Source organism: Rasamsonia byssochlamydoides (assembly GCF_041956645.1).
Source record: "Rasamsonia byssochlamydoides strain NRRL 3658 unplaced genomic scaffold VTN77scaffold_118, whole genome shotgun sequence".
NCBI lineage: Eukaryota > Fungi > Ascomycota > Eurotiomycetes > Eurotiales > Trichocomaceae > Rasamsonia > Rasamsonia byssochlamydoides.
In genome coordinates this window covers 36,572-50,099 of record NW_027192501.1, presented here as the reverse complement: position 1 = coordinate 50,099, position 13,528 = coordinate 36,572, and the positions used below count along the sequence as shown (strand labels likewise).

The following is a 13,528-nucleotide window of genomic DNA, read 5'->3' as shown; positions in this document are numbered from 1 at the left end:
ACCCCCCCTCTTCCCACTGTTTTTCATGCTCTTAAATCGCCCCCTTCTCCTCTCGACTCCCACCTGGATTTGACTGTGAGGGCTGGATGGTTTAGAATTCCAAATTCTTTACCATTGCTCCGTTGCAGCCTCGTTTTATCGATAGTCTTCTGCCATTTTCTGAATGGTCCTGTGTTGCGTATGATTGTCTACATTGACGCGGTTGTTATCAGCCGAGAGTCTATAAGTACAGCTTAAAAAGTATTCAGCATGGCGTCGGGGCTTGGTGCTATTTTCGGAAACTTTTTTTCTCGTTCGTTTGTTCGGTTAGGCGATTGGAGTTCGGCGTTCCTGCTCTATTCTGCAGTGGATGATACCGAAATCTATCCCCTTCTCCCGTGTAGTCTGTCAGGTACCTGCTCTTAGACAGCTACCTGGAATGTGGATGCAGGTCTAGCAGCATTCTATCTGCGTCCAGGTTATTCACACCTCCTTCAATTGATGTTAACCCCAGCTTTTTTTTGTCTTTTTTTTTTTCAAGTTAATGTTCTACCCTGCGGATTCTATTTCGGAGAGATGCCTTCATGCAGAGCTGGGTCGTCGATAGCCGATGACCTAAGCCGGGTTCTGTTGGAGTGATTCTGATTTGCTTTCTCCTGTTTCTACGCGTGTTCCACACTGCAGGCGGTACTGTATGTATGTAGCTATGTTGGAGTAGCCATGTCTTTGCCTAGCTTCAAAATGTAGTCTGTTATCCATATTGCATAGCATGGTGTTGCAGTACGTCAAAATTCCAGCATTTTTAGAACCGGTGATTTTCGGAAGTTATCGATAAAATTGATCCACAAGGCAGTTTCATGTTTGCGGAGTGGAGACTATTTATTCACTAAGTGAGATCTACTCCGTATATTATGCAAGTCATAGTGACTGGGAGGTGTATCCGTCCAGAGGGTATCAACAAAGCCATTATATCTGCAGTGTTGATATCAGTGCAATATTGCTAAAAGAAGGGATGACCTAGTGGTAGATTCTGTCAGGTTAGCGAGACAGACCACTCCATGCGCGGCCTGGGAGGATTTAAGTCTAAAACAGCCAGTATTAATAAGCTAGTAGGATTAACTGACGATTATTATTATTAGGCCCATGAGGCGGTGCTCGAGCCGCTGAAACTGACGATCGCACGCGTGCCGCGGGATCGGGGGAGGCAGCGGCGGCGCCCCTGACTTGAGGCAGCCTATGGCAGTCCGGATGCATGTCGGAATGCCACCTTTGCCTTTTTCGACTCCTGGAGGCGGTTGAACCTAGGCGACCACCACCTTGCGCCCAGATCTGACATCCAGAATCTCCTACCAACTATTCCCTCCTTCATAGGCACACTGCACTATCCAGTGTGCTCCTCCTGCAACCCTGTTCTTTACTCCGCCTGTACGCCGTACCTCACCTCCTCCACGCCGCCACACTCGGTGCCTGGTTACTCTCTCCAGGTCCGAGCGGTTCTCCCGTCATTCGTTTGAAACACGCGTCCACCGGAACGACCTTGATCCAAGACCCCACCCATGGTGCGATAGCTCCGGACTCTGGCCAGCACAACAAGCTTTCTCGTCGTCCACCGAATCTGTGCGCAAGACTGCGACAGATCATTGTTGCTGAACCTGCGCGCAACTTCACAGTGCTGCAGAACGTGGCTGGCTCACTTCCTGCAAGCTGACCACACGCTCTCTTGCCATACTGGCTTCCGCAAGGCGCCGGCCGTTCGGTCAACGACACCAGTCGCTACACGTCGATCTGTCAATGCGGTTGCTTTTCTTCCCCGGCCGCTAGAGAGATCCCTCAGGACGTGGAACGCCATCCATTCTTCCCATCTACGACCGATCCCTTCGTTCCCTGCCTGCGGTGCTCTTGGCCACTGTTCGAGTTGGACACATTCGAGAGGTTGGAGCAGTCAGCTCCTGAATTATTAAGGGATGATTTCGGACAAGTATGGAATCGTCTGGCCCATTTTTCACGCAAAATCGGCGTTGTGAGAGGTTCCGGTTAAATTGGTCACATCTGACATTTTGCTCTGTTTTGTCTAGGTATATTGGGTTGGCTTTAGCCATCCTGTCTACAATGGCTATAGGTATATTCCCATTGAGTTCTGGGCATTTCTTCCTTCTTTCACACATACATGTCTGACAAGATTTTTAATAGGAACGAGTTTTGTCATAACAAAAAAGGTCCGTCATTTATCTTGTATCTTCAACTACGATGACAGGTTACGCGACGTCATGACCCTCGAACACGATCGCTGATAGTTCATAAACAGGGTTTGATGCATGCATCAGAGAATCATGGGTTTGAAGGAGAAGGGTTTTCATATCTCAAGAGTCCCATATGGTGGGGGGGCATTGGAACTTGTATGTGTGCTGTGAAGATGACTGTTAATCTTTCGGGCAACGACCTAACCGAAGTCACAGTGGCAATTGGAGAAATAGCAAACTTCGCGGCCTATGCCTTTGCACCTGCCATCTTAGTTACACCTTTAGGGGCCCTCAGCGTCTTAATAGGGTGCGTGATCGGCTTCTCTTTTCCATGCTTCCGGATGTCATTGCTGATCAAGAGACAGTGCTGTTCTGGGCTCCTATTTCTTAGGGGAGAGACTGGGCACACTCGGAAAACTTGGATGTGCGCTGTGCCTCCTTGGTTCCGTCGTGATTGTGCTTCATGCCCCTCCTGATAAGCCGGTGGAGACCATTGATGAGATCTTGGAGTATGTTCTAACGTCAGGTTCGTTCAAAATAATTTCTTTTCGGGAATAAATCTTCACTCGATACTCATGCTTAATAGGATTTCTTTTCTATTGTCTAGCCGTGGCGATCTTCTCGACAGTCATGATTTATCGTGTTGCCCCTGTCTACGGAAAGAAGAATCCGCTCATTTACATCTCCATCTGCTCCACCGTTGGCTCTGTATCGGTTATGTCTGTCAAAGCATTCGGCATCGCCTTGAAGCTTACTTTGGGTGGCAATAATCAGTTCACTCATGCTTCGACCTATGTCTTCGCGATTGTCACCTGCTTTTGCATCCTGACTCAGATGAACTACTTCAACAAGGCCCTGAATGAGTTCTCGACGTCAATGTGAGTTTAGGGAATCTGGGTTACTGAAGCTACTGCTGACGATCAGTTCAGAGTCAATCCGCTTTATTATGTCACATTCACCACCGCCACACTGTGTGCTTCTTTCATTCTTTTTAAAGGGTTCAACACCACTGACGCTGTGAACACCATTTCGCTACTTTGCGGCTTTCTTGTCATTTTCTCTGGCGTTTATCTCCTCAACCTGTCGCGAACTGATCCTGACGGGCGAAAATTGCTGGCTGGAAAGGACGATGAGGAAGATGGTGTCCCCACGGACGGAATCGCGAGCCTTTCCACCCGGCGTTCCATGCAATCGAGGAGGAGTCTCGACCCTCATCGTCGAAGTTCCTCCAGTCTTGCATTTTTGAACGGCCAGGGCGATCGGGAAGGTCTCATGCGCTCTTACGAGGCTGAGAATGGAGTTATCGGTTTAACCGAATTGAGAGAGGAGAGAGATGGGGAGCCTGGGCCCCATCGGAAACGGAGCGAAGATGGCAATAGCGCCTTGTACCAACCCAAACAAGATGTCCGATAACTTGGAGGGAACGAGCATGTCTCCAGAATTGACCGGACGTTTTTCTTTTGTTCATGATCTTATTCCACCCACACTCCGATACACGCCTCTGTAGACTTTACCTTGAATTTCTGGATTCTCATTTTCGAAACACCACATCTTCTCAAAAAGGTTTCTGAATGGGATTGGGAAAAGGGTGCCGGAGAATTCCAGTGCTCCTGTGGGATGGTTACGGATTTTGGATCGAAATGATCTGGTACCCTTGGGGATAGGGTCAGTTACGTTATTATGTTGGAATACAGGCTGACTCTTCAAGAGCGGGTCAGCATGCATATGCTGGGATATATCTCCTACATGTCACCTGCGCGGAGATGCGACAGCTATGCCATGGGCAGATGTATCCATCTCTCTCCTTTTTTTCTTCCCTTTTCTGTTGGGGTTCATCTTTCTTCTGCTCCTTGACATCGTTGCGGATGTCAAGGAGGAATGTATATAGTATCTACACACTGTATTTTATCTTATTGGGGGCAGCTTGGTGTGGTTTAGGTGGGTTTCTTAATTGTGCAATTGCTTTGTTGAGGGTTTTTACTAGCATATTTGGAGGCAAAGAGAAGAACAAAGGCACCTGATTTATTGGCCCGTGGACTGGGATACGGATACTCTGATATTGGACACTTGTGAGGGAGCCGGGCAAAAATCTGATCGATTTCAGGGAGGAGGCATGAATTTTTTAGCACCCCTCAGGATGTCGACGCGGGGTTTCCCTTGCCGCCACGGGGCCGCGGGGCCACGTGCGATGATGTCGTTGGTAGACCAGTAAGGTGACCAGCTCGCGACTCGCCTCTGCCGTCACGAGCCAGGAATGATCAATCTTCTCAGCGGTCGCGTGCGCAATTGGACTAAAAAGCATCTTTGTAAAGTTACCCAGCTGCCAGCTATATATTACATATATGCTCCCGCTTAGACTTCTTCCCTACACCGGACCAGCAGCAGCGGGAACGGCGCCATGCCTGGTTTGGTGAGGAAGCTGGTCATCTTCGCCGCGGTGGATGGACTCATTCTCCAACCAAATGGAAATAGACACCGCAACGGCGACAACGCACAGTCCCCAATTCAGATCGAATACAGGACGCAAAAGATCACTACGCTTCCAGCTACCGCGGCGGAGCACCCTGACAAGAAGAGCGTAGGCTTAGAGGCCCATGGTATTGCCGGTACGCACTGTTAGACCAAATCCCCGCGCGACAGACTTTGATCTTTGTGGGCCTTTCAGAGTTCAGGGCTAATAGTAGAGCATTGTGTGTAGGGCTCCTGACTGTTGCCTCATATTCCTTCCTCATCTCCATAACCCAGCGCGAACAGGTCGCGCAAATCTTGGGTAAACCCGTCTACGCGGTGACGAATGTCGCGGTTATCCCCTTGTCTTCTCAGGCAGACGCAAGTCGCGCGATCCTTCAGGCGCGTGAGAACCTAGCGCAGGGAGAGAAAGGGCCGGGAGAAACTGCATCCGACGATACTTCCCTCAGTGAAGCTGAAACCGATGTCAGCGAGGATGGCGCAGTGGCGACGCCAGCAGATGAGACGCATCAAGCCCAAGGCAGAAGTGACATAGACAGTGGTATTGCTGAGGATGTCATTGGCAAGAAGGGACGGTATGGAAGGTTCGTGACCAACTGGCTCTCCAGAAAGCGCTGGGGTCCTGTAGGTCCTTTCCTTCCAAGACCGACGTCTGCCGGAGATGGCGAAATCAAAGGAGAAAGTGTGACAGTTTGGGAGAACGCACACCCCAGTATTAGCATTTCAGAAGTGAAGGCAGAAGCAGAAGCTACGCCCGCAGTGGCAAAGCTTTCGTCTGAAGTAGAAGCTCAGACAGCGGCAACGCATGATCAGGCAATCGATCTGATGCCTAAACTCCTCCGATATACGAAGTTGATTTTTTCGTCGAGAAACTTCTACTTTGCTTACGACTATGACCTGACGAGGCGATTCGGCAGTCAGGATCCGCGGAGGTCTCATCTACCCCTCCACAGCACCGTGGATCCTCTGGTATGGACCTTTTGTGCTCCTACTTTCTACCTGGACTCTAGCTAAGTTTGCATCATAGTACTTCTGGAACAGACATTTGATGAAGCCATTCATTGAGAATGGGAATGGCGCACATGCTTTTGTATTACCTCTGATACAAGGGTTCGTTGGGCAGCGTGAATTCACGGTTGCTTCGTCAAGACAACGGTCTGAAGAAGTTCGAAACCCCAATGGGACGGCAGGCGACAGTCGGATCGTCAGTGAAACGCCGCAAAATTCAGATTCTGATGAGAATAAAAATAAACGCAGTTTTCTTCTCACCCTCATCTCTCGACGATCTGTACAACGTCCCGGGCTACGGTACCTCCGCCGTGGTGTTGACGATGATGGGAACACCGCCAACACAGTTGAGACCGAGCAAATCTTGTCGACACCATCATGGGACCCGTCTCACAAGGTGTACTCATTCCTTCAGCTGCGCGGTTCGATACCGCTCTACTTTTCTCAATCACCGTACTCCTTCAAACCCACTCCTGTGCTGCATCACTCGACCGAGACAAACCAGCTCGCTTTCAATCGACATTTTCAAAATCTGAATAGGAGATACGGGAAAATACAGGCGGTTTCACTTGTCGATAAGCATGGTGGTGAAGCCAAAATCGGCGAAGCATACGAGACGTACGCTCGCGCTTTGAACGAATCAGGGGCGCTGGGTGGCTCTCCTCTGGGCTTCGAGTGGTTTGATTTCCACGACGAATGTCGTGGGATGAAGTTCGAGAATGTGCGGCGACTCGTAGACAAACTTGAAAGCACTCTAGATGATTTCGGCGATACAGTTGTCCAAGGTGGTACTGTTCTCAGACAGCAGACGGGCATTGTGCGGACCAACTGCATGGATTGCTTGGATCGCACCGGAGTCGCCCAGTGTGCGTTCGGTCAGAGAGCCTTGGAGCAGGAGCTCAAGAGCGAAGGGTTCGATATCGACCTGCAAGGTGATTCATCCACGCAGTGGTTCAACACCTTGTGGGCGGATAATGGAGACGCGATCTCTAAACAATATTCGTCGACTGCCGCGCTGAAGGGGGACTATACGCGAACAAGGAAGCGAGACTATCGCGGAGCCCTCAACGACTTTGGACTGACCCTCTCCCGGTACTTCAATAACATCGTCAATGACTACTTCTCGCAGGCCTGTATTGACTACTTGCTGGGTAACGTCTCGATCCAGGTCTTTGCGGAATTCCAGGTGGACCTGCAGTCCGTCGATCCAGGGATTTCAGTTCAAAAGCTGCGTCAGAATGCTATTGAAACAAGTAGCAGAATTGTGATTGGTGACCAGAAGGAAGAGCTCATCGGAGGGTGGACAATGCTCAGTCCCCGTCAACCTAATACGTTGAGAACCTTTCCGTTTGAGGAGTCGGTCCTTCTCCTCACCGATGCGGCTGTCTACAACTGCCGGTTTGACTGGAACACCGATAAAGTCCTTTCGTTCGAACGAATCGACCTACGTTCCATCAGCCATATCCATTACGGAACCTACATCACATCGATCTTGACAGATGCTCAGACCGATGAGCAGCGGAATGTCGGTCTTGTCATCGTATACCAAGATGACGAGACTAATGCCTTGCGAGTGAACACGAGGTCTCTACAGAGCCTGTTCAAACAAGATGTGCAGGACACTCCCGGGTCTGGTAACGAGTGGGATCTTTCTTCCTGGCTCAGGGGCATGAAGCGCCCCACATCTCGATTCATGGCCTTCAAGGCTCTCCCCGTCTCCAATTCCGTGACTGCCAATCATCAAAAGAGTATTCCGATCAGTGAGCGTGACTCCGTCCGGGCGATCTGCCAAGAGATCGAGCGTGCCATGATGTCTGGAGAAGGCCGACATGTGGAGAACCTATCAATCATCGAAGAGAAGGAGATTATCTCGCTGGCCGAGGCGAAGAAACGAACAGGTTATTTGGAGCAGCTTGTCTATGATGTTAAGAAACTGGTTTGGGCATAAAAGAAAAGAAATGGGTTCTTTTTTTTTTTGATGAAATATCACCTTCTATAGAATTATATACAGTACATGCATACATAGCCTTGACTGGCTTGCAGGTCCACAACGAGAAAAATATTGGACAAAAACAGTGCCCAACATCCTTTAGATCCAGATGGTCTATCAGTACGATTTTCTCTATTTTACCTTTTCTCTCTCTTCTTCGTTGTACTGATCGACAAGTGGTTGGTGGTTTAATGGTCACCCTGTGGCGGCCCATGTGCTGGTTTCCAGCCACGCCACAGCGCCACACTTCGCCCAACTTTTTTTATGGCTGTTCCCCCTTGTCTTTAGCAGGGGGGTTCAGAAGGCCACAAGGATCGAGACCACACAGACATTTTTTTTATTTTCTTTTATTTTGTCGTCTTTAATCTCACTCCCACTCTAATACTTTTTCTGATAACAAATTCCTTATCCATCTTATCTCTTTATAATAACCCCTTGCTCTGTGCACTGTTGGGGCCGAAAACCCTATTCCTCCTCCCACATTGGGCGGCACTCGGAGGCGGTCACTCGCTCCTATCCACCATTTCACCCCTCCGCCGCTCCCTCGTCACCCAACTCCGCTGCTGTCGGGTTGCGCCCCGGTGCACAACACAGATCATCTTCTGATACCAGACGGTGTCAAGAAGTGGCTATCTCGCCTCTTTAGAATTATCCGCGTGCTTCGTGCCCTCTGGCATTCTCCGAGAGCTTGGCTGCAGAAAACTGACCCTGTTCGCGCCGTATAGCGCAACTGTCGCGTCAGTCAGGACTTTCTGTTGAGATCAAGCCAAACCCCTTCGCCGCAGGTACCGTTGCAGAAAGCATATCACTCCACGTGCAATCTTATTTCGCTCTTTGCCCACTCCTTTGCATATCATTCCTTATTTATCTGAAGAGGGATTGCGCACGGCATTCACACGGCTACTGCGGGGTTTCCGAACAACGTCTTGCAAGACTTTGGTCCTCTTTGTAACGCCTTTGTCCCTTGACAGATTTCCAAGATGGAGTGGCAACCGCAGGATGAGCCATTGAGGCAGCTGGCCGGCTACCTCAGGGACTCCCTCAATTCATATGACACTGCGGTCCGGAAACAGGCAGAGCAGGTAAGCTAAAGACATGTGGACTGCTCGTCTGGTCTTAGAGCTCATGGCTAACAATCGACTCTCTCGTCTCTCAACAGATGCTTATCCAGGCAACATCCAGCCCGGACTTCGTCAACTACCTCACGTTTCTTTTCTGCACCCCCCAGGCTCCCCCGGTGGTAGGCTTGGATCAGAACACCTACAATGTCGTTCGATTCTCCGCCGCCCTGAATATCAAGACGAAAATTCGAGTAGCGTACAACACCATCACGCCGACTAGCCTAGATTATATCCGAAGAGCTACCCTGCTCGGTCTCCGAGACCCGAGTCCTCAGATCCGCAATTCAGCTGGAAGCATCATAACGGAGCTCCTGCAGCAGGCAGGATTGCTGGCATGGCCGGAGGTGCTGCACGAACTTCTGACGCTTGTTGGGAACGTATCTGGAGATGTGCCGGTGGTGACTCAGGAGGCAGCTATGTCTGCGCTTTCGAAAGTCTGCGAGGATAACCGAAAGATCCTGGACAAAGATTATGGGGGACAGCGCCCGTTGGAAGTAATCATCCCACGTTTGCTGGATTTCACCGGTAGTCAGAGCCCGACCATCAGGTCGACCGCCCTTAGCACCCTCCAGGTCTTCCTTCCACAAAAACCACAGGCGTTGATAGCGTCGTTTGATTCGTTCATGTCGAACCTGTTCCGTCTCGCCAACGACCCCAACACGGACGTGCGAAGAACTGCTTGTCAGGCATTTGGGCAGCTGGCGGAGGTGGCACCAGAACAACTGATCCCCCATATGGAGGACTTGGTGAACTACATGATTATGCAGCAAAGTAACGGGGAGGATCCTGAGCTTGCGCTGGACGCCGCGGAGTTCTGGCTGACGGCCGGTGAACAGCAGAAGTTGCAGCAACCCCTGGGACAACATATCCATAAGATCATCCCGCTGCTGCTGCGGAGCATGGTCTACGATGAGGACGATGCCATCCGATTGGCGGGTGAGGAGGATGACGCGGAGGAGGAAGACCGCGCAGAGGACTTGAAACCTCAATTTGCCAAATCGAAAGGCGCTCGTTTGGAGAGCAAAACGGACGGTGCGGCGAATGGCAAGGCTGCCAACGGAGCAGATGAGGAGGAGGAGGAGGAGGGCGAGCTCAGCGAAGGGGAGATCGAAGACGAGTCCGATTTTGGTGAAGATCCCGAGGATGAGTGGACACTCCGGAAATGCTCCGCGGCCGCATTGGATATTTTCGCCAATGTCTATCATCGGCCAGTGTTCGAGCTCATCTTGCCGTACCTGAAGGAGACTCTTCGGCATGAACAGTGGCCCAACCGGGAAGCAGCAGTTCTCACGTTAGGAGCTGTTGCAGACGGTTGCATGGAGGCCGTCACTCCTCACTTGCCTGAGCTGATTCCTTACCTGATCTCCCTCCTGAACGACCCACAGCCTGTGGTCCGGAAGATCACTTGCTGGTGTTTGGGCAGATACTCGGAGTGGGCAGCACATCTCGAGGATCCCGCTCAGAAGGCACAGTACTTCGAGCCCATGATGGAAGGGATCCTCCGCTGTATGCTTGATAACAACAAGAAGGTCCAGGAGGCCGCCGCTTCTGCGTTCGCCAGCCTCGAGGAGAAATCGGATGCAAACTTGATCCCTTACTGCGAGCCAATTCTGCGACAGTTCGTCCAATGCTTTGGCAAATACAAGGATCGCAATATGTACATCCTCTATGACTGTGTTCAGACTTTGGCCGAGTGCGTCATGGGAGAGCTGGCCAAGCCTGAGCTGGTCAATATTCTGATGCCGGCGCTCATTGACCGCTACAACAAAGTGTCCGATCAATCTCGGGAACTGTTCCCTCTGTTGGAATGTCTAGGCTACATGGCTGCTGCATACGGAGATGCATTCTCACCATTTGCCCCGCCGTTGTTCCATCGGTGTATCAAGATCATTTACCAGAACCTGCAGGAATCCGTTGCAGCCGTGCAGAATGACGCCATTGACGAGCCAGATAAGGACTTCCTTATCACCAGCCTGGATCTGCTGAGTGCCATCATCCAGGCGATCGATTCTCAAAAGAGTGGCGAACTGGTGGCAAGCTCGCAGCCGCCGTTTTTCGATCTGCTGTGCTATTGCATGAACGATCCCAACAATGAAGTTCGTCAGTCGTCGTATGCTCTTTTGGGCGACTGTGCCATCCACATCTTCCCTCAGCTCCAACCTTTCATTCCTAATATCATGCCCAGCCTGATCAAGCAGCTCGATCTGGATTTGATTCCAGACGAGGCACCGCAGACTGGGTTCAGCGTGCTCAATAATGCTTGCTGGTCCTGTGGAGAGATTGCTCTGAACGAGAAGGCCGATATGTTGCCGTACCTGGACAAGTTGTATCCGGCACTATTGACCGTTGTCAGCAACGAGGAGGTCATCGATTCGGTCAACGAGAATGCCGCTGTGGCTCTGGGGCGTCTTGGTATCGGATGCTCTGAGCAACTTGCTCCACGCCTGCAAGAGTACGCCGGTGTTTTCCTGAAGTCGATGGCGAAGGTCGAGTTTACTCGCGAAAAGGCGACGGCGTTTCTGGGATTCAATCGCGTTGTGATGAGGAACCCAGAAGCGATGGAAGCGTGCCTGGGAGACTATTTCCAGTCTATCGCGACGTTCCCTCAGAAGTCGCTTAATCAGGAAGAATATCGTGATATCCAGCAATCTTTCCAACAGGTAGGTCACCCGCTATCTGCGGAACTTTTGATAGAAGCTAACTCAACCGTTGTAAAGGTTCTGCTTGGTTACAAGAAGTTGATACCCAGCTTTGACTCGTTCCTTGAGCAGCTTCCGGCTCCTGTCACGCAGAAGCTTCGCTCCGTTTACCAAATTTAAACGCTGATTAGCTAGCGATAATTACGAAGACATCATCCTGAGTCTCACACTGTGTATGCCAAAACGTACCCTGTGGTTTCTCATTGTGAGCTCATTTCTTGACCTCTTATCTTCCTTGACTCTGCTTTCATGTGATCAAATTTAGCGGATCATCATGTCATAAACTTGCTATATCCCCCTTCTTCTTTCTTTTTCTTTTACCTGAAAATATACCTCTATCCTTTTTCTTTTTTTCGCGTGCTTATTACTTGACACTTGTTGAGAATATTCTCCCCATCGTATGACGTGAACGGCCGTCGTTTCGTCTTATCTTAACTTCCGCCCTTGTTCCTTTCCTTGACAGATTAGGTTAATAGGTAGGATAGGGAACAGGAAAAACAACCCTAATGTGATGGATGATAGATTGATTGAATGAATGAAGTTGTGGGGTGGAGTGGACTGGGGTGGGAGTATGGAGGGGGTCCTTTTTTTTTTCCCAATTTCAATTTCAATTTCACTTTCCATATTTTGGCATTTCCGATGGAGTGGGTACCCTGCATGCATGCGAATTTCTTCCTCCTTTTTTCATTTTCCTTCTCTCTCTTTTTTTTTTCTTTTTCGTCACGACATCTCATCCCAAACGCAGATTTGATCTATCGATCCATCAATATTGCAACGCATGAAGAAAGAAACGTTCTCCGCCAGGCCAGACAAGGCCCATTTGGTAGAGGATATTATTATTGCATCATTCCATGTCACTCATCTCATCTTCATCCGCCTTTTTTTTTTCTTTTGCTGCTGCTGATTTAAACTTACTTTTACTATCCATCGCCTAGCTTAGCTTAGCATAGCCTACTTAGGTAGCCTTAGTTTACTTTACTGCATTAGATAGACAGAAGACGATACATGAGAAGTGATGAGAAGTGATGAGAAGAGAAGATATATATGATTGACTGACTGAGTCGGTTATCTAGATCAAGAAAGGAACGTAGTTAGGTAGTTGATGTCAGATCAGATCAAACAAGACATGTTTATCATATTCTTTGGAGCCAAGTTCTAGAATGACCAAGAGATAAGTTAAATGGAGCCTTAAGGGCGACCAGAAATAAATAGCCAGAAGCCGGAGAGCATAAGTGGCCATGATAAATCTACACAGGCACAATAACATCCCATGTAGTCATCTATTGCCAATGTTGTTTTATACCAGGAACAACCAGGCTCTAACTCATTATGCAACGTCGCTGATGTTGCAATATAAGACAGTTCTTAGGGAGTCAATAACGAGCCATAACAATAAACTCTACAGATAAATGCTCCTGACCCCATTATGCTTAACCTGCGTATAAACCAGCTTTAGATCACCTATTCTGCGCATGTTCCTGAGGTGACATTATTCCAACCAACTTCTGGCCTTCTTATCCACGTCAATAGCGCCCAGAAGGAGGTAACAGGATCCTCAGATACTCCCCGCATCTGCTGGAGTGGTCGGTCTGTTGAAGCATCATATCAAAGTAGTTGGAAGGGGTGCTCTCAAAAAGCAAATCAATATTGTAGAATTACATTACAGGTTTGATACTACATACTATTCTACTAGAGGATGCAGATGAAGATCTCAAATATCTCGCCAATCAATCCGAGTCTTGGAACGCGATTTAGGAGAAAGAGCATGCAACGCGAGACTGCATAGTAAGACTGCATCCTTGCGGCTGGTGATTCCAGTCAGACCTTTCCAGTGTTATGATTTCAGCCTGGCTCGATTTGGTTTCCGACCTCTTGGCTCAGAGGTGGCATATCGGTGCCTGATTTTATATGAATGCTTGACCTAGAGACCATCGTATCTGCTGTAGAGTAGTCTGCTTGAAATTCTTCCCTTAGTCCCATGTACCTAAGTAAACTCCGGCATGCTCGAGGTCCCCCAAGGTA

The 13,528-nt window shown here is 49.5% G+C and overlaps 3 protein-coding genes across 3 annotated transcripts; all 3 read left to right on the top strand.

Moving 5' to 3' along the window:
• Positions 1–1,943: 1,943 nt before the first annotated feature.
• On the top strand, positions 1,944–3,632 carry VTN77DRAFT_1109 (uncharacterized protein; the record flags this gene model as incomplete). Its single annotated transcript, XM_069416805.1, has 8 exons — positions 1,944–1,957; positions 2,055–2,098; positions 2,170–2,195; positions 2,285–2,375; positions 2,436–2,526; positions 2,585–2,745; positions 2,806–3,097; positions 3,149–3,632. The coding sequence occupies 8 exons, from the start codon at positions 1,944–1,946 to the stop codon at positions 3,630–3,632; spliced, it is 1,203 nt and encodes a 400-aa protein (XP_069273063.1).
• A 985-nt stretch (positions 3,633–4,617) lies between these two features.
• VTN77DRAFT_1108 (uncharacterized protein) lies at positions 4,618–7,644 on the top strand (the record flags this gene model as incomplete). Its single annotated transcript, XM_069416804.1, has 3 exons — positions 4,618–4,825; positions 4,918–5,657; positions 5,716–7,644. The coding sequence occupies 3 exons, from the start codon at positions 4,618–4,620 to the stop codon at positions 7,642–7,644; spliced, it is 2,877 nt and encodes a 958-aa protein (XP_069273062.1).
• Positions 7,645–8,666: 1,022 nt separating this feature from the next.
• Positions 8,667–11,626, top strand: VTN77DRAFT_1107 (uncharacterized protein; the record flags this gene model as incomplete). The annotated part of the gene is made up of 3 exons (XM_069416803.1): positions 8,667–8,768; positions 8,846–11,467; positions 11,525–11,626. 3 exons carry the CDS (start codon positions 8,667–8,669, stop codon positions 11,624–11,626), a joined length of 2,826 nt encoding a protein of 941 aa, XP_069273061.1.
• Positions 11,627–13,528: the final 1,902 nt, after the last annotated feature.